The 19,487-nt window shown below is 43.2% G+C and overlaps 1 protein-coding gene across 3 annotated transcripts in view; it reads right to left on the bottom strand.

Moving 5' to 3' along the window:
- The window catches only part of SUSD1 (sushi domain containing 1), a 404,984-nt gene that overhangs the window by 283,420 nt on the left and 102,077 nt on the right, over positions 1–19,487 (bottom strand). For all 3 annotated transcript variants that reach the window (XM_075316004.1, XM_075316016.1, XM_075316010.1), the window contains exons 6-11: positions 18,356–18,508; positions 14,390–14,566; positions 9,218–9,397; positions 8,065–8,244; positions 6,001–6,180; positions 3,979–4,158 (exon numbers count right to left, since the gene is read on the bottom strand). In XM_075316004.1, coding sequence (XP_075172119.1) covers positions 3,979–4,158; positions 6,001–6,180; positions 8,065–8,244; positions 9,218–9,397; positions 14,390–14,566; positions 18,356–18,508 — 1,050 coding nt within the window. The remainder of the gene's footprint in view (positions 1–3,978; positions 4,159–6,000; positions 6,181–8,064; positions 8,245–9,217; positions 9,398–14,389; positions 14,567–18,355; positions 18,509–19,487) is intronic.

The following is a 19,487-nucleotide window of genomic DNA, read 5'->3' as shown; positions in this document are numbered from 1 at the left end:
CGTAACCAGGGTACACATCGGGTTACTAAGCAAAGCGCTTTGCTTAGTTACCCGATATTTACCCTGACTACGTGTGCAAGGAGTCAGCGCTAAGCGGTGTACGCTGGTAACCAAGGTAAATATCGGGTAACCAAGCAAAGGGCTTTGCTTAGTTACCCGATATTTACCCTGGCTACGTGTGCAGGGAGCCCGACACTTGCCTGCTCGTCTCCACCCCCTCCCGCACTCCACTCCACACCACAACACACCACACCCACAAACACACACACACACACACCTATCCCCAGCCATGCAGTCCCCGACACTGACATCCTCAGCACCATGGCCCCGCTTGGCTCCACCACCCGCCCCGCACTCCGCCCCCATGCACACATTCTCAGCGGCTGAACGATCAGCTGATCACCCGGCGGCCGGCTGCTGTGAGCGATCAGCTGATCACCCAGCGGCCGGCTGCTGTGAGCGATCAGCTGATCACCCGGTGGTCGGCTGCTGTGAGCAATCAGCTGATCACCCGGCGGCCGGCTGCTGTGAGCGATCAGCTGATCACCCGGCAGCCGGGTGATCAGCTGATCGTTCAAAATAATCTGCTGCCGGTAAAACTGTAAAGAAAAAAAAAAAAAGAAGATTCCGTTGTTTTGTACGATCCGTTGCATCCGTTGTACCACTATATGCAACGCATCCATTGCATCCGTCACAAAACGCAATGCAACGGATGCCGTTCAACGCAAGTGTGAAACTAGCCTTATATTGGTTTCAGAAAACTTTTTTGTGAGAATATTATTGGTCACACCACTCTGAATCAATTTCTTACGGTTGTATTTTTTATATTTTTTTTCTGGATCAGGAGTGGGAAGTAGTATATGGGGATGTAACTGCTTGATTATATTATATGCGCAGTTGTACCAATTAAATAGGACCTCCCCTATTAACTCTTATATCAGGGTCAGGGAGAGGGAAAGCCGATGTGGAATGGGGTCGCCCGGTAACTTATGGTGTCATACCCTCCGTTGGCAGGTAGGGACATATCCTTCCATTTAGGGTCAACCAGCACCCCTCCCTCCCCTTTATTTCCTTGTTGCTCTATAAAAATTGAATAATTGCAAGGTTTTTCTGATCCAGTTTGTTATTTGTGTTTTTGTGTTTTTCTTTGGTAAATCTGGGATTTTTAATGAATATCAATAAAATTGTACATTTTAACTAGGGTTTGAGGTTATATGTTAGTCGTCCGCCATTTTAACCCCCCCAAAAGGGGTGGTGGTTCATTTAAGAGCCGGGACTGGAGGAAGAGAAATTTGTGTCCCGGAGGGATGTAGCCCCTCATCTACCAACCGGCCATCCAGATTGGAATCTGGAACCCGGAGACATGGTCGGCTAAACCAGGCACTGTGGAGAGCGAGGGTGGTTTGCCCTTGATGTCAAGACGTGGGTAGTGGTCAATGATGGGCCGTGCCTCGCTTCCCACCATCACCTTTATGAGAAAAAGGAGTAATAGATAGCGGAACCCGGCTACCTCCTTTTCCCAGTTAACCCAGCTTTTCCCCTGTTGTTTATGGACCATGGCCTCAGGACTGGCAGAGGCCGCCCAAAATCTTTCTTGGGTTATTGTATATATCCCCCATTTACCTTCTTGTTTCCTCAACCACCAGGACTGTAACACCCGCTGGAGAGGACTGGTTGGAGGAACGGCCTGCGGTAGAGTCGGCCGAGGCCCAGCCACTACCAAAACCGGTAGCTAACATCCAGGCCAGAGGGTTCTGGACTTTGGGACTCTTTGGGGTGGACTGGTGGGAAAGGGACTGTTTGGTTATGTAACGTTCAAGAAATGTGCCTCCATGTAAAGGGATGAAATGTTGTAATGTTTACATTTTATGTTATGTTTTTACCTTTTACAGAAGCAGAAAAATAAAAACCGGTGCCGGACTGCCTGAGGATGGGCTGCGTTTTACCAAGGAGGAATGTGATGCCCTGACAAAATCAGGTTGTCACAGGAGACTGCATCCATCTTTCAGATGCAGGACTCTCTCCTCCTTGACCTACCAACACAACCCCACACAGGTACAAACACCAGCCACAAAGCCTAGTCACCCTCCCCAGGACAATAGGGACACACCAGTGGGTGGGGCTAGGCAGATGGTGATGCCCACCTAGGGGTCCTGAGGTGTCAGGGGAGGGAACACGTCAGTAGAGTGGTGGAGACAGTCTGAGTCAGACAGTTGGGTCTGGACAGTGGAAGTGAGAGGAGTGAAGTGGTAGTCGGGGGTTGTAGCTCACCGGACTACCTGAGCTGACTAGGTGGCAGATGGCAGAGCAGGGCTACAGGCAACAGAGATCCGGTCGCGGGAGACCTTAGGTGGACCGGGGAAGGGTTGTAGCTCGCCTGTGCCGACAGCGGGAATCCGGTCCGGAGGCCGCGCACAGTCGGGGTACCTGGACCCTAGGGTGAGGACAGCTTCAAGCACCTTTCCAATCAACCAACAGGGGACAAGATTCCACGTCTTGTCCCACTAGTAGCCCAGATAGAGCGAGACGGAAGCCCAACGCGGGGGATAGGGCGTCTGCAAGTGCCTGCAAAAATCCCAAGGGTCAGATCTCGCGGGCCACAGCTTCCACAGCAAAGACACCGGGAGTTGACTTTTTCCGTTCCATGCGGACTAGTCAACACACGAGACACCAAAATAGAGTGCAGGAGGAAGGGCCCCTGTTCTGTTCACCAGTGTGCTGGACCCGAGCACACCCCTCCGGAGGCTACCGGTATCCGGCACTTGGTTTACTATCTGGACTCTGTGTGATTTATTCAAAAACAGTGAGTACAACGGTATCATCCGGAGCAGCCTGAAGACTGCATCCCAGCATTCCGTTCCACCTACACCTGGGCCCCGGGACTACACCTCCCCTACCGGTGGAGGGGATACCGTCCTGCTGCCCCATTCCATCAGATCCGGGCGTCCCATACAAAGGCAGCGGCGGTGTTACCAACCAACACCGCAACCCACAGGTGGCATCACTGACAAACTCTCCCCTGTAAATAACTCCCTTATACAGTTGTGGGCGACGGGCTACTGCACGAGCCCCGGATCCGGCTGCCACTCGAGCCACAGCCACGAACCCAGATCCGAGCATCTCGAGTAGCCTCCCTGCCGTGGTCTGTGCCCCCGCCCGCGACACATGGAACACAGCAGAGGGCCCACTTTGTGCCTGGGGGACCTGGGAATTTGATGTCTGCCATACCCTAAGGTCGGCATAATACCCCCCATTCATTTAAAAAAAAGCTCTGGAGATTCTCAGGGAGATCTGTGTTAGCCCTATAGCTCATTTACATATAGAAAATCATCACATCTGTGATATCAAGGTATTTTATTCAACGTCCTATGAGGTATATTCTCATGTAGACATCTTAGGAGGGTTGATCCTACTGACAATTTCCCTTTAAGTATTTTTTTAAAGGGAATCTGTCACCAGGTTTTTGCCACCTAATCTGAGAGCAGCATTATTTAGGGGTAGGGACCCTGATTCTAGCGGTGTGTCACTTACTGGGTTGCTTAGTGTAGTTTTGATAAAACCACTGATTAATCAGCAGTAGCTTATCATTGGAGGACTACTTGGCCCACTGCCCGGTAGACCAGCATATTCATGAGCTCTGTATAACTGCTAGATCTGCAACAGAGAAAACATTGATTTTATCAAAACGACAGCAAACAGCTCAGTAAGTGACACATCGCTGGAATCAGGGTCTCTGTCCCCACATCATGCTGCTTTCAGATGGGGTAACAAAAACCTAGTGACAGATTCCCTTTAAGTGAATGGTGAAAGCAAGCAATAGGGGAGAGGAGAACAAATGGCTCATAAGTTGAAAAAGTATATTTCTCTGATAAGATACATTACAACGTTTCTCATATTCAATTGTATTAGCGATTTATGCAAAGTTTCCTGAAACAACATTGACCAATTAAACAGCTTGATTATAATTAATGAATATACCTGAGCATCTGATATCCAATACATCCCATGTAGCATTCTCAAGGCAGACAGAAACGTTCTTTTTGCCATTAACTGTAAATCCAGGTTTACACTTATAATAAACGTAGCTCCTCAAGGTAGACTGATTATTCCATATCCAATCGGCATGTTCAATCAAAAAAGGCATCCCACAATCAATCTCTCCAAAAGAAAACATTCCATTATTTATACATATAATGCATTGCATGGGACACGCAAATTCTATGTAACAAGCTGTAATTTCTCATTAGCAAAAAAATGAATGTAGAAGGTGCAATAGTTTCACACCACTTATCTAAGCTAATTAAGGATTCACTGTCTAAGCTCAGTTTGTTTGTATACTTAAATTTCCATTTCTTAGGGTGGTGTCACACACAGCGACGACGACAACGACGTTGCTGCTTCGTCACCATTTTCTGTGACGTTGCAGCGATGTCCCGTCGCTGTGTGTGACATCCAGCAACGAGCTGGCCCCTGCTGTGAGGTCGCCACTCGTTGCTGAATGTCCAGCTTCATTTTTTGCTCGTTGCTCTCCCGTTGTGAAGCACACATCGCTGTGTGTGACAGCGAGAGAGCGACGAAATGAAGCGAGCAGGGAGCAGGAGCCGGCGTCTGGCAGCTGCGGAAAGCTGTAACCACGGTAAACATCGGGTAACCAAGGGAAGACCTTTCCCTGGTTACCCGATATTTACCTTCGTTACCAGCGTCCGCTCTCGCTGCCAGTGCTGGCTCCCTGCTCTCTGCACATGTAGCTGCAGTACACATCGGGTAATTATCCCGATGTGTACTGTAGCTAAGAGTGCAGGGAGCCAGCGCTAAGCAGTGTGCGCGGCTCCCTGCTCTCTGCACATGTAGCTGCAGTACACATCGGGTAATTATCCCGATGTGTACTGTAGCTAGGAGTGCAGGGAGCCAGCGCTAAGCAGTGTGCGCGGCTCTCTGCTCTCTGTAGCACAGTGACGCGTGTCGTTATGATCGCTGCTGCGTCTGCTGTGTTTGACAGCTAAGCAGCGATCATAACAGCGACTTACAAGGTCGCTGTTGCGTCACATAAAATGGTGACGTAACAGCTACGTCGTTGTCACTGTCGCTATGTGTGAACCCAGCTTTAGACTGGGGCCACACGGGAATTACTGGGATCCCCTCACATAACACTCGGCTCACGCTGGCAGTACAGCAGAGCCAAGTGTCCCTGCGACTGAGGTCCCATCGTGCGAGGGGGCGAGCCGCCACTGAGGAGGGGTGGGCCGGCGCTGCGGAGGGGAGGGAGGGATTTATCTCCCTCACTCTTCCGTAGCCAGCTATTGCCATTCTCGCCCTGCACTCGCATTACACCGGTGTACTGCGAGTGAAGTGTGATTTTTCTCTTGCCCCATAGACCTGAATGGGTGTGAGAGAAACAAGGATCGCATTGTACCCGCAGCATGCTGCGATTGTTTTCTCGGTCCGATTAGGGCTGAGAAAATAATCGCAGCATGCTGCGGGCACATAGGATAATATTGGTCCAAGTGGAATGCGATTTTTTATCGCACTCCACTTGCACCGATTTTCATGCCGTGTGGCTTAGACCTTATGCTGCCTCTGATCTGTTTCTATATATTTGTGTTTCTTCAGATACTTTGTTATACCATGCCTGATGAAGAGACTTAAGTAGTCTGAAAAGCTTGCTTTGTAACATCATTATTTATTTGTTGTTAGCCATTAAATGGTATCATAACTACAATATTATTATTTTGTTTCTCCCACTGAGAGTACTCATACTTTATACAAGCCTATTTCAGTTTTTAATATCATATTTGATTGTCTCAACTAATGGAATAGAAAATGCTTTTACATTCAATGTAGATCTGTTTACACAGCCACAACTTGCTGCGTAAAGTTTTTTTTTATAGCAATGAAGAATGAATTGGTTCATGCTGATCCAGTATTCCAGTATCAATGAGCCACAGTTATAGCTATCACAAATCAAGAGTAAATCAGATACAGCCCACGTATTATTATTACCTGTGCAAGGAAAAGTTATGTTTTCCCATGTTTCATTTGAAGTACATCTTGACACATGCCAAATTTCAGGATTATAAAAGCCTTTTTGACATTTATACAAAACCTCACTTCCAAGATTTGTATCTCCACTCCATTTAGCGTCTGCATTTGGAAGTAATGGTGGCTGACCACAGTCTATTTCTAAAAAGAAAAAGAATGCTTAGTCCTCCAGTACAGTTAAAATCATGCAATGTGCGAAAAATATACAAAAGAACACAATAAACCAAAAACAACTATATAACAATATGATTTCTATCTCATAATCACAGTACAACTGTGCACAAAGTCTGTATTACAAGTCATGGAGGTTGTATTGACCTTTGTAAAAGCAATAAAGCCTAGGAAAGGCCAAGTCTCTTAGGTCTTCTTCATACATCCATGTCTCCAGTACATGTGACGTCCGTTTTCACACATACCAGAGACAAGGACACAGGTAGGCCCATTAAAATCACTGGGACCTTGTGTCCATGTGGAGCACAGGGAGTACGCGTGCTCCACACAGTGACATGTCTGTTTTGCATGGGTGTCACACGAACTGCACACTGATGTGATCCATGCGACATCAGAGAAAACAGAGGGCACATAAAAATAAAGAATTTTTTATACTTGTCTCCGGCGCTACTGTCTCTGCTTCTGTTGCTGCTTCTGGGCCCGCTCATTATGCTCATTACATATTCACTGCACTAACCATGGACACGGAAGTAACAGTAGCGTCAAAGACAGGTAAGTATACAAGTTCATGCTGTCTATGTGCTATCTGAATGTCACACAGATGGCACGGAAACAGCACACGTAGAACACACACACGGACACATGCACCCACACCTTTACCACGGACTGTGCAAAATGGTCGTGTGTCCATGGTGAAGGTGTGTATATGCGTGAAGCGGGCTTATGAGGGATAAAAAAAGGTGAAGAGTAGTGATGGGCGGACATGGACTGTAAAAGTCCTAAACTACGTGGGTTCACAAGTAACCATCCACTGACACCGGGCTCGGAGTTCTCAAGAACTCCAAGATGTTGTAATGTATAGTGTGTGTGTAAGTGTAAAGTGTAAATGTGTATGTGTAACACCTGCCTGGATCCACAGGCTCAGACTGGCTGTAATGGACAGGCTAGAGGAAAGCTGCTCACAAAGCAGGACCCCGAGAACCTGAAACCCTTTAACTCCTATACAGGGATTTGGAATTATACAGGGCCCTGGAGATCACTATCTGTGGTAGGCTGCAGTCTGATAAGAGTAGTAGCCAGGTAGGGTCAAACCAGGAAATGCAAAACAGGGACAGAATCAGGCAGGCAAGGACGTAATCAGAAAACAAAGCAGAGGTCAAATCCGGATCGGACAGTGAGGTACAAATACGGCAGGCAGAAGGGTTGTCAGAGAGCAGGGTCAAAGTAGGAATCAATAATCAGAGCAGGGGGGAACCAGAGTCTAGCAGGAATACAATCTATATCTGGCAATGGCCAGCAGACAGAAGAGGGGATAAAAAGAGTGTGGTGTCTTCCCATTGGCTGAAGCTGAATTGTGGCAACCTCAGCTGGAAGACACACGCCACCTACACTCACCCACCCAGTGGTACTGCAGGCATCAGGAAAACCCAGCCTAGTGGATGAGCGTACCTTGCGCCCACCAGAGCCACTGGCACCGACTCCTCCCCCATCACCAGCACAGTCCACAGCGGAAATACGGTGGCGCCTGGTGACTGAAGCAGAAGTTGCAGGAGCGGACTCTGGTGAGAACGTGACAGCATGTAGAAGAGCTGTGCGTGTGTGTATGAGTAAATGTATATCTAGTAGAGCTGTGTGTATAACACACACTGCAGAGAGGCACTAAGAGAAGATTTATTACTTCCATATCCAACCCCAGTATATTAAAATTAGTGCTAATGATCCCTACAATTTACACCACCGGGGAGGTTTTACTTAATAGAAAATTGTTTTTCCTATTTTCTGCTGTCTAAATCTAGGGTTCATCTTATGGTAAGGAAAGTCTTAAAGTCTGAAAAATGTTTAATATGATCTTACCTCTGCATACAATGCTGCCGCCTATCCACATTCCTTTTTCATTACAGACAGCAGTTTTATTTCCGCTGTATTCAACAAAGCCAGGCAAACATTCAAAATTGAGAGTGCTTCCATATGTAGTATTCCATAATATATTAGGTTTTGTGTAATTGATGGTTGGTGGTTCCCCACAGTCAACAACTAAGAAGAAAACATTAAAGTGATGCTAACATGAGGATAAATCTTTGTTCCTATCATTGCTGTACCCCCTAAAATCATCCAGACAATCCCAATCTGATTCTTGTTTATTTGATCATTTTGAAATATAAATACAGACAATGATAAATACTGATATGGTTGGCATGGTAGACGCTACAGTACCAGGCTGCTCTTATCCTCAACAGCACGTGTCCTGTTTACACAGCATGATTTGCAACCAAGAACAATGATTTTTTAAGGAATCCTAAAAATTATTATTTCACTCTATGAATGAGCATTTTTCTCATTCGACAGATGATTGTTAACACTGCATGACTATGTGGAAACGATCATTCTTAGGACATTCGTGTTGTCTAGATGCACCCTTAGAAGATGTCCACACTTTGCATTTTCAATGTATATTTTACATGGCGTGTATGGTATGTAAAATACAAAATCAAAATCAAAGATATTTCTGAATCGTCATGTACACACTGCTATTTTTTTCTATGAGTATTTGCCATTTTGCTGCATTTTTGTTAAAATCTACCCTGTCAATTGCTTACATTTTTTTGCGGCTCTTTTGCAACATTATTATTCCAATTAAAGCAATAAAAAATACAAAAATTCTTATAAAACACTATATAAACATTATGCAGTGTTTTAGTGTTTTTGTAGTATAATCTTACATCATAACGTAACTATAGAGAAAAACAAAACTGGAAAATGCACCAAAAGGCACCACAAAAACACCTGTAAAAGGGTAAAACCCAACAAATTTATATATTTTTTTGTACAGCATTTTCCTATTAAGTAGAAAGGTTTTAGGTGCAGAAAAAATACTGCCAGAATGCCATGAAATGGACAATGTGTTATCATAGCATGGCATTTTATTATGTTTTTATTATCTACTTGTACAAACAGTTTATGTTATGTGGATCATAATAAGACATTGTCAGCCTTATGTCAGTCTTACCTCTACAGTCAAGATTAGCGCCTTCCCAGCTTCCAGAATCATTGCATATTGATAAATTATAACCGTTTATTGCAATAAATCCTTTTTCACACATGAATGTCACAATGCTCCCAAATGTGGTGCCAGTAAATTTGTGAATTACAGTGTTTAACATGGCCACTGGTGGACCACAGTCTATAGCTGGAAAGACAAAAAGAAATAGGGAACAGAAAAAATATACTACAAGATTCCCTGAGAGTAAATCACAATGAATAATGTTAATACAGTTAAACAGGTGGTTCACTATTCTGCAATAGTGGCCACATCCCTATAAAACAGTCTAGCATGTTGTGCGCTTTCCTTCACTGCAGAATGCCACAAGCAGGAGCGATGCTGGGCTGTGATGAGTGGTGAAACACCGCCCACAACCAGTCACTCAGGAAGACCGTGGCCAGCCTTGGTGATGTCGGGTCAACTGGAAGTTAATGTGACATCACCGGATCCCAGAGGTCACGGAGCCCGGGGGGTCACGTGATGGGGATGAGCGGACCAGAATAGCACCGCTCAGAGGCAGAATTAGCAGAACAAGGTAGTTTGAAAAAGCCCCCCCCTATCAGTTTTACAGGGATGTGGCCACTATTGCAGAGTAGGGAACCACCTCTTTAATTCATGCAGTAGCTGTCAGATTTTTGTCCGATAGCTATTTATGAAAAAATTCACAACTGGCAATAACCATTACCCTTGTCTGAGGGGACTGTCTCATTGGACAGATGGGGTCACACTCCTAACTGGTAACACTCAGTTGTTAATATGTTTTTATTACGGAAGGAAGGACCTCTGTTCTTATGTCTTTCTACACATTAGACAATTTCCTTTACACCACCACTAAGGTCGGTTTCACATTTGCGTTGTTTCGACGCAAACGGACTCCGTCACTCATGTAGTACAGCTCATTTATTTACAGTGAAAAAGCGACACCATGCTTCCTGCGCTACCCGCATGTGTCCACATGGTGTCACGCTTCCACTGTAAATAAATGAACTGTACTACATTAGTGACGAAGTCCGTTTGCGTCGAAACAACGCAAATGTGAAACCGGCCTTAGTTGGCTTGCTTTAGACCAATATCAAGGGACGACACTTTGCATATTTGTGGCACGATTTGCTATATTTTAATCCATGGTCAATTTTCTAGACACAGTCTAGTGAGGGCCAAAATGATCTTTACAACACAGACTGGAATAACGCACACTTAATGAATTCGGTGCATCTTCATTATGACATGTGCCTCCATGCACCTCGCCAATAATGCTACTCCAGTCAGGAATTGGAGTAGCATTTCTGGAGTAAGGAAAGCTCTCAGTTTTAATGAAATTGATGGGCGCACATACCCATGCTTGTCCCGCCCTGGATGCCTCCCAGCTTTATCTATTTTTGGCCAAATATGTAATTAAAAGTCAGCGTTGTGCAGAAGAATTGAGACTTTTCAAAGTATTTTACCTCAATCTGGCATTAACCCTTGGATGAACCAACCTCAAGCCATGATTGCTAGTCTAAAGGCTGCTTTACACCAGACAATCTATCGTGCGATAGATCGTCGGGGTCACGGTTTTTGTGACGTGTGACACCTCCTAGCGACGCAGTATCGCTCACAAATCGTGAGTCGTGTACTGCTCGCTAGGTTCCATAATATCGTTTAATTTAGTTGTTCATCATTTCCGGGGTAGCACACACCGCTCCATGTGACACCCCGGGAACGATGAACAGCAGCTCACCTGCGTCACGCGGCCGCCGCCGGCTATGTGAAGGAAGGAGGTGGGCGGGATGTTTACGCCCCGCTCATCTCCGCCCCTCCGCTTCCATTGGCCGGCAGCTGTGTGGCGTCGCTGTGACGCCGAACGTCCCTCCCACTCCAGGAAGTGGACGTTCGCCGCCCACAGCATGGTCGCACGAGAGGTAAGTATGTGTGACGGGGGTTACCGACTTTGTGCGCCACGGGCAGCGATTTGCCCGTGACGCACAAACGACGGGGGCGGGTACGATCGATTGTGAAATTGCACAATCGGTCGTACCGTGTAAAGCCCCCTTAAGGTATAAAATGACTCATAAGTTTAACGTTTTTAGTTTAGTGAATCTCTTCGAACTAATAAAGAGATATGAACAATCTGTAATATAATATACAATAAAGTATGCCACAATTTTATCTCAGTCTGCCTCTATATAAAAAGTGAAGTATAACATAAAGATTTCTATGGGTAAGATATTACTTATACAACATGAATTTATAACATTTCCAAATATTGTATGGACTTCCATATTTTCAATGGAAAAATTGTCTTATAAATCAGTTTTGGTCTTGCAAGACTGGTTGGTATAAGCAGGGATTACTGTGTCACGCAGCATGAGGTTAGCAGTGTTGCATTGCAAAAACACAACAAATGTTTATTAATGCAATTGCGCAGCATCTTGCGATCTACGGCTCTTTGGTAAGTTTTTTTTAGCCAATTGTCAGCTGTAAAATAGGAATAATAGAATTACATAAATGTAGTGTAAAGGGGGCTTTACAAGCAAAGACATCGCTAACAAGATGTCGTTAGGGTCACGGAATTCATGACGCACATCCGGCCTCGTTAGCGACGTCATTGCGTGTGACACGAATGAGCTAACGATGCAAAATACTTACCAAATCGTTGATTGTTGACACGTCGTCCATTTCCAAAATAGCGTTGCTGCTTTTGGATGCAGGTTGTTTGTCATTCCTGAGGCAGGACACATCGCTGCGTGTGACACCCCAGGTACGACGAACAACACCATACCTGCGTCCTCCGGCAACGAGGTGGGTGTGACTTTCATTCGGCTGCTCTCCGCCCCTCTGCTTCTATTGGACGCCTGCCGCGTGACATCGCTGTGACACTGCATGAACCACCCCCTTACTAAAGAGGCTGTTTGCCGGCCACAGTGACGTCGTTAGGAAGGTAAGTAAGTGTGATGGGTCCTAGCGATATTGTGTGTCACGGGCAGCGATTTTCCCATGATGCACAAACGACGGGGGTGGGTGCTTTCACAAGCGACACTAGGAGGCACTGCCCCATAGTATACAGTTTATCATGCTGTTTAAACGGGTTCTGAGAAATGCAAAAATAATAAGAAATCAAATAAATAACACAAATTTAAATATTAAACATTTTTCTAAATACCTTTATTTAGGAAAAATGTATGCTTTACCTACTGCACTCTGTTTGTTTGTTATAGATGGAAATTGCTATCAATCCTAACCCGTCCTAGATTTCAGAAGACACGAAGCAGGATGGGCTGCATAAAGAACTTATGTGGTCAGGCATCGTGAGCTTGCATTCCTCTGTTCAGTCAACCTGACAGGGCATTGAGTGAAGCCGGACTAAAGGACAAGACAAGCAACCTTCTTTAGCTGACGAATGGAAATCTATCTTAGTCAGCCTGACAGTTTTAGTGCATCTATTTTGTTCTTTACACAGCCCGTCCTACTGTGTTTCCTCTGAATTCTATGATGGGTTGTGATTGATGGAAGTTGCCATCTTTAAAGTTCTGAAGAGAGCACTAGATATAGCATACATTTTTGCTTGATAAAGATATTCAGAAAAATGATTAACCCCTTAACGACCTTAGACCGTAATGGTACGTCCTAAGCGGTCATAGTGTAATCACTGGCAGCTGCTGTAGGCAGCTGGTGGCAATCCGCGCACGTCTGCTGATTTGAACAGCTGACATGTATGCCTCACAGGCACAGATGGATCAATAATCCACTCACGCCTGTTAACCCCTTAAATCGCGATGTCACATTTTAAATGATTTTAAATACCGGCCGCGGTAAATCTTCACTTACCTGGCTCCATCAACGGCGCTGTGACGTGATTACTGTGAGCTGATGATTGTCATGGTAGAACAGGGTCATGTGATGACTCCTAAAGCTAGCATAAGTCACTTGCTGTTTCACCTGGCCGAGTGCTGCCAGTGACAAGAGGTGTGTATTTCTGGTGATCACAGCTGTGATCACCAGAAATGAATGAGCGACCAGACTGCTGATCCTTATCGTCCCCTAGGGAGACTACTAAAATAAAAATAATAAAAAAAAAGGTTTAACACTAGAACTACTGGACCCGTGACACCTATATATAAATACATGGTGCAAAGTAGTCAAAATGACTACCTCAGTAGTTCTAGTGTTAAAAAAATTAAAAAAATAAAAAAACGTAAAAGGTCAAATCACCCCCGAAATGAAAATTAGATGGTTAAAAAATTAAAAATATACGCACATTTGGTATCGCGACTTCAGAAATGCCCGATCTATCAAAATATAAAATTAATTATTCTGATCGGTAAACAGCGTAGCGGGAAACAATTCAAAACTCCAAAATTACGTTTTTTGGTCACCACAAATCTTGCGCAAAATGCAATAAAAGGCGATCTAAACGTAGCATCTGTGGAAAAATGGTAAATTTAAAAACGTCACCTTAAGACTCAAAAAATAAGCCATCACTAAGCCATAGCTTCCGAAAATTGAAAATGCTACGGGCCACAGAAAATGGCGCAAAAAGAGCGCCACTTTTTTTGGACAAACTTCTGAATTTGTTTTTACCCTTTGATAAAAGTAAACCTATACTTGTTTGGTATCTACGAACTCAAACCGACATCAGTTTTACCATATAGTGAACGCAGTGAATAAAATATCTCAAAACCAATCATGTAATCGCACATTTTTTGCAATTTTTCTGCACTTGGAATTTTTTGGCCGTTTTCCAGTACACTATATGGTAAAACTTATGGTTTTATTTAAAATTATAAATTGTACCACAAAAACACAAGCCCTCATATGGCAAGATCGACAGAAAAATAAAAATGTCACGGCTGTTGGAAGAAGGGAAGGAAAAACCCCCCGAAAAACGGAAAATCGGCCGGGGTGAAGGGGTTAATATTTAAGTGTGTATTATTTAATTTATTAATTTTTTCTTATATTTCTCAGAGAATCTTTTCAAGCTAAAACAAACCATGCCTGCTATTTTATTCCCAGAAAGAGTGACACTACATGACCAAGCTTTTTGAAAAGTTTTGTCTGGGATAAAATAGAACAACTGGTTTGTTTTTATTGCTTTGCCTATGTACTAAGCAAAATTGTCTATATTTCTGTTGTGATTCAGGATGTATATAGTAACGTTACCTGTGCAAACCAAAGTGGTGCCTTCCCATGTTCCATTAGAAGTGCAGACCCATGTGTTGTGGCCTTTTCCAAGGAAACCAGAAATACACGTGTATGTCGCTTGGCCACGAAATGTTGTGGGTCCAGACAGAACCATTTCAGTGTTGGGAAAAGCAAGAGGCTGGCCACAGTCAACAGCTGAAGAAGAAAATAGAAACTAATTTAATTGGTAATGGATTTCAGTAGTTTTTTTGTGATATTCTTTGTATACTAAGTAACTAATTGACTACTTCATGGCATTGAATATTTAATGATTATGTGCTTCTCGCTAAACTATTTGGAATTTTGTTTTTCTTCTTTATCTATACTAATATATATGGAATTTATTCCAAATTAGGCTTTAAGAGGTTGTCCACTACAACATGGGCCCATAAAAGTCCTAAAATAAAAAATCAATAATACATATATCCACCTGCCGGACCTTTAACTTTATCTCTGCAACATTGGGCCCTTTAAAAGTTTCTTCACTCTTTTCTAGCTTGGATATAACACCATTATTCATTGCTGATTGGCAGGAGATATCATGTGTACTTTGGTGGAATGGGAAGCAAAGAGACATGCAGGGTACATGGAAAGTGGTGCAGAGGAAAAGTGGTATTTGAATAATGTTGTTTTTTTTTATTATTGTAGTACCAGAAGTTGATTTGTTACCAACCAAAATTTTATCTAGTGAACAGATTAAAATTGGCACTACAAATTTAGCCAATAGTTACTAGAATTTTTGCAATTCTAATGGAGTATGTGCAAAATTATTTTTCAATAGCTAAAAAATATTTACATTAATTAGCAAGAAATTCAAATTAGCAGAAATACATTAAAAGTCTCAAGATTTTTTGCAACTCCGTGTTGCCCTTACCAGCCAAAAAATAGCAGCCCCCATCTGCCCCAGAAATGGTACATCTTTTAGTTTTGCCAAGTCTGGCGCTTCGCCCTGACTCTTCCTGATTGCCCTCGTGCGTTGACAATTAGGGTAATATTTCTGGGGGTTAACGTTAGCTGTGTAATTCCAGGGGTTAGTAATGGAGAGGCATCTATCAGACACCCCCATTACTAACCCAGTAAGTGTAAAGTGAAAAAAACACACGCACACAGGAAAAAAATAGTATATTTAAATAAAGAATTCCCCCACACTAACATTTCACCAATTTATTATTTAAAAAAATCCTCAATGCTTTGACGTAATACAAAGTATACTGATCCAACAACATCCTCCGACTAGTTACTCCAACCTATGGAACCTCATTCAGAGAACGAGGCTTCAAAGGTCACTCCCTGTCAGCACCAGACCTGGAATTTCTTACTCGCTGTGATCATCACTGAGTTACTGTTGCCACCACATGTGAGAAATTCTGGATCTGGCACTAACCATGAGTGACTTATGGAGCGTTGCTCTCTGAATGAGTATCCATAGGTTGGAGTACCATTTTCGAGGACATCATGGGACCAGTACCCCATTGATTACTTTGGTGTTTTGTGGAATTTTTAAAGATAATACATTTGTGAAAGAGAGATAGTATGAAAAGTCTTTATTCAGATAAACAATATTTTTCTGTGTGTTTTTTTCAATTTACATTTACTGGTCTAATAATGGGTGTGTCTGATAGATGTCTCTTCATTACTAACCCTTGGGCTTGATGCCAAGTGACATTACACAGCTGATCCAAAAAAATATCACCCAGATTACCAATGCATCGGGGCAATTGAGAAGAGCCAGGGCGAAGCACCAGAATTTGAGCATCTTATGTGATGTGCCAATTCTGGGGCAGCTGCGGGCTAATATTTTTAGGCTGGGAATAGCCAAATAACTATGGACCATCCCAGCCTGATAATATTAGCCCCAGTTGTCTGCTTTACCCTGCCTGGTGATGGAAAAATAGGAGGGAACCCATGTCATTTTTAAATTTTATTTATTTATTTACTTCCCAGCAGTTTACCTGTCTATGCGACTTCCCAATGCGCTTTCCAGTTCATTTGAGCTCTGTTTCTATCCATTTCAGTGATTTTTCAGCCTCCCCCGCCCCCTAAGGGGTCTGCCAGAAAAATAATCCATTATGCTCATTACTCGAATCAAGCCTGCGCAAGCATCCAACCTGCTTGATTCGAGAAATGAGCAATCAAACAGTTCAGTGCTCACTCATCATTATTGAGTATGACCCAGAATAGGGCTCTCTTTAGTTTACATTGCTGGCTAAATTAAGGGAACTAGAATTTTTATATTACAATGTAACTTTTCATATGTGACTAAATAACCCTTTTTTAATATAAGATTTAGAATGTTATTATTATTATTACTACACCGTGTGCAGAATTATTGGGCAAGTTGTACTTTAGAGAATTTTTTTTATTATTGATCAACAACTATGTTCTCAATCAACCCAACTCATAAATATCAAAGCTTAATATTTTTGGAAGTTGGGGTGTTTTTTTTTTAGATTTGGCTATCTTAGGAGGATATCTGTTTGTTCAGGTAACCATTACTGTGCAGAATTATTAGGCAACTTAATAAAAACCAAATATATTTCCATCTCACTTGTTTATTTTTTTCTAGGTAAACCAATATAACTGCACAAAATTTAGAAGTAAACATTTCTGACATGCAAAAACAAAACCCAAAAAAATGAGTGACGAATATAGCCACCTTTCTTTATGATGACACTCAACAGCCTACCATCCATAGATTCTGTCAGTTGCTTGATCTGTTTACGATCAACATTGCGTGCAGCAGCCATCACAGCCTCCCAGACACTGTTCCGAGAGGTGTACTGTTTTCCCTCCCTGCAGATCTCACATTTTATGAAAGACCACAGGTTCTCTATGGGGTTCAGATCAGGTGAAAAAGGGGGCCATGTCATTATTTTTTCATCTTTTAGACCTTTACTGGCCAGCCACAACGTGGAGTAGTTGGATGTATGTGATGGAGCATTGTCCTGCATGAAAATCATGTTTTTCTTGAACAATACCTTCTTCTTCCTGTACCACTGCTTGAAGAAGTTGTCTTCCAGTAACTGGCAGTAGGTCTGGGAGTTGAGCTTCACTCGATCCTCAACCCGAAAAGGTCCCACAAGTTAATCTTTGATGATACCAGCCCATACCAGTACCCCATCTCTACCTTGCTGGCGTCTGAGTCGGGGTGGAGCTCTCTGCCCTTTACTGATCCAACCTCTGGCCCATCCATCTGGCCCATCAAGAGTCACTCTCATTTCATCAGTCCATAAAACCTTTGAAAAATCAGTCTTAAGACTGGCCCAGTCTTGACGTTTTTTCTTATGTTTCTTGTTCAAAGGTGGTTGTTTTTTCTGCCTTTCTTACCTTGGCCATGTCCCTGAGTATGGTACACCTTGTGCTTTTTGATACTCCAGTAACGTTGCAGCTCTGAAATATGGCCAAACTGGTGGCAAATGGCATCTTGGCAGCTTCACGCTTGATTTTCCTTAATTCATGGGCAGTTATTTTGCGCCTTTTTTGCCCAACACGCTTCTTGCGACCCTGTTGGCTATTTGCCATGAAACGCTTGATTGTTCGGTTCAAAAGGTTGGCAATTTCAAGACTGCTGCATCCCTCTGCAAGACATTTCACAATTTTGGACTTTTCAGAGTCCATCAAATCTCTCTTCTGACCCATTTTGTCAAAGGATGGAAGTTGCCTAATAATTAAGCACACCTTAGATAGGGTGTTGATGTCATTACACCACACCCCTCCTCATTACAGAGATGCACATCACCTGATTTACTTAATTGGTAGTTGGCTCTCAAGCCTATACAGCTTGGAGTAGGACAACATATATAAAAATTATCATGTGATCAAAATACTCATTTGCCTAATAATTCTGCACACGGTGTATTATTACTATCAACTTCATACTCACTAATAGCACGCATTATCGGACTACTTATTAATTTAAAGTAATTTTATTCCCTCCTTTCTTACCTTGACAAGAATAATTGATACCCTTGCTTTGCAAAGCGTTTTTGCCCTTTTGCAACTGGTAGCCTTCTTTGCAGAAGCATTCAAAACTACCTGGGATATTCTGACACAGAGCGTTAATACCGCAAGTTTTAGGAACTTCACATTCGTCAATATCTATAAACAGAAATAATTACAATTTCAAATACATTTAAACATTCACAATTAGAAAGTATCAAGTAATCCCAAGATTATGCTATCAACTGTTGAATTAGTAGATTGTGCTTAGTACTTACCGTAGTATGTTCAGTGCAATTACATAAAAAAAGTTTATAATGGGTAAAATGTAAAAAAAAAAAATGGTAGGAACTGAATATGCTAGGACTATATTAGCCAGTAGGAATTTCATTTCTCATATAAAGTAGAATAAATTTTAGATAATTTTTGCACTTAAGTACTGTACATGTTAATGGAGTATTCAAAACTAGTGATGGGCGGACCTGGACTGTAAAAGAGCAGTGGGGGAGCCCCTGGTATAAAATCCGGTTTGCTGTGCGGTCATGTCCCACAATCTGTCAGTCCAGCAATCCGGTAATCCAGCAGCTGGTTCAATTGAGTTCACTGAGAGCAAACAAGTGTAATCTCCGTTGACCTAACTGCCAGATGGCAGGACACGGCAGCACAGCAGTACGACAGTCCGGTAGCTGTGAGGCCTGGAAATCTTAAAGGCACCTGAAGTTCTCATCTGTTGGGACACCTGGAGGCTGTGAACTGAGTTCTCTAAGGACAGGAGGGAAGATCCTAAGTATAAACTCTGGTGACATGATTGCCAAACTGCTGTGTTGCCATGTTACACAATCCGACAGCAGGTTCACCGATGATCACACTTGGTAGCATGGCAACCCGGCTGTAAACTCCAGTGAACTGACTAACATAACTGCTTCTCACAGCCAGGTCCCTGAGTGTCCCAGGATCTGCAGTGATGATTTATGTTTTCCATCACTGCAGCTTCTGGATGTAGCAGACCAGGTATCATCATGGGACGTCGTGTGGATTACGTCGACCTGCGGAAGTATTTTGGGGGTTAATAAATTGGTGAAAGAGGGTGTGCTTTTTTATTATTATTAAAAAATGAGGGTTTTTGTGGGTTTTTTTC

This window comes from Anomaloglossus baeobatrachus, chromosome 1, assembly GCF_048569485.1.
Source record: "Anomaloglossus baeobatrachus isolate aAnoBae1 chromosome 1, aAnoBae1.hap1, whole genome shotgun sequence".
Taxonomy (NCBI): domain Eukaryota; kingdom Metazoa; phylum Chordata; class Amphibia; order Anura; family Aromobatidae; genus Anomaloglossus; species Anomaloglossus baeobatrachus.
This window is presented reverse-complemented; position numbering and strand designations above follow the sequence as displayed.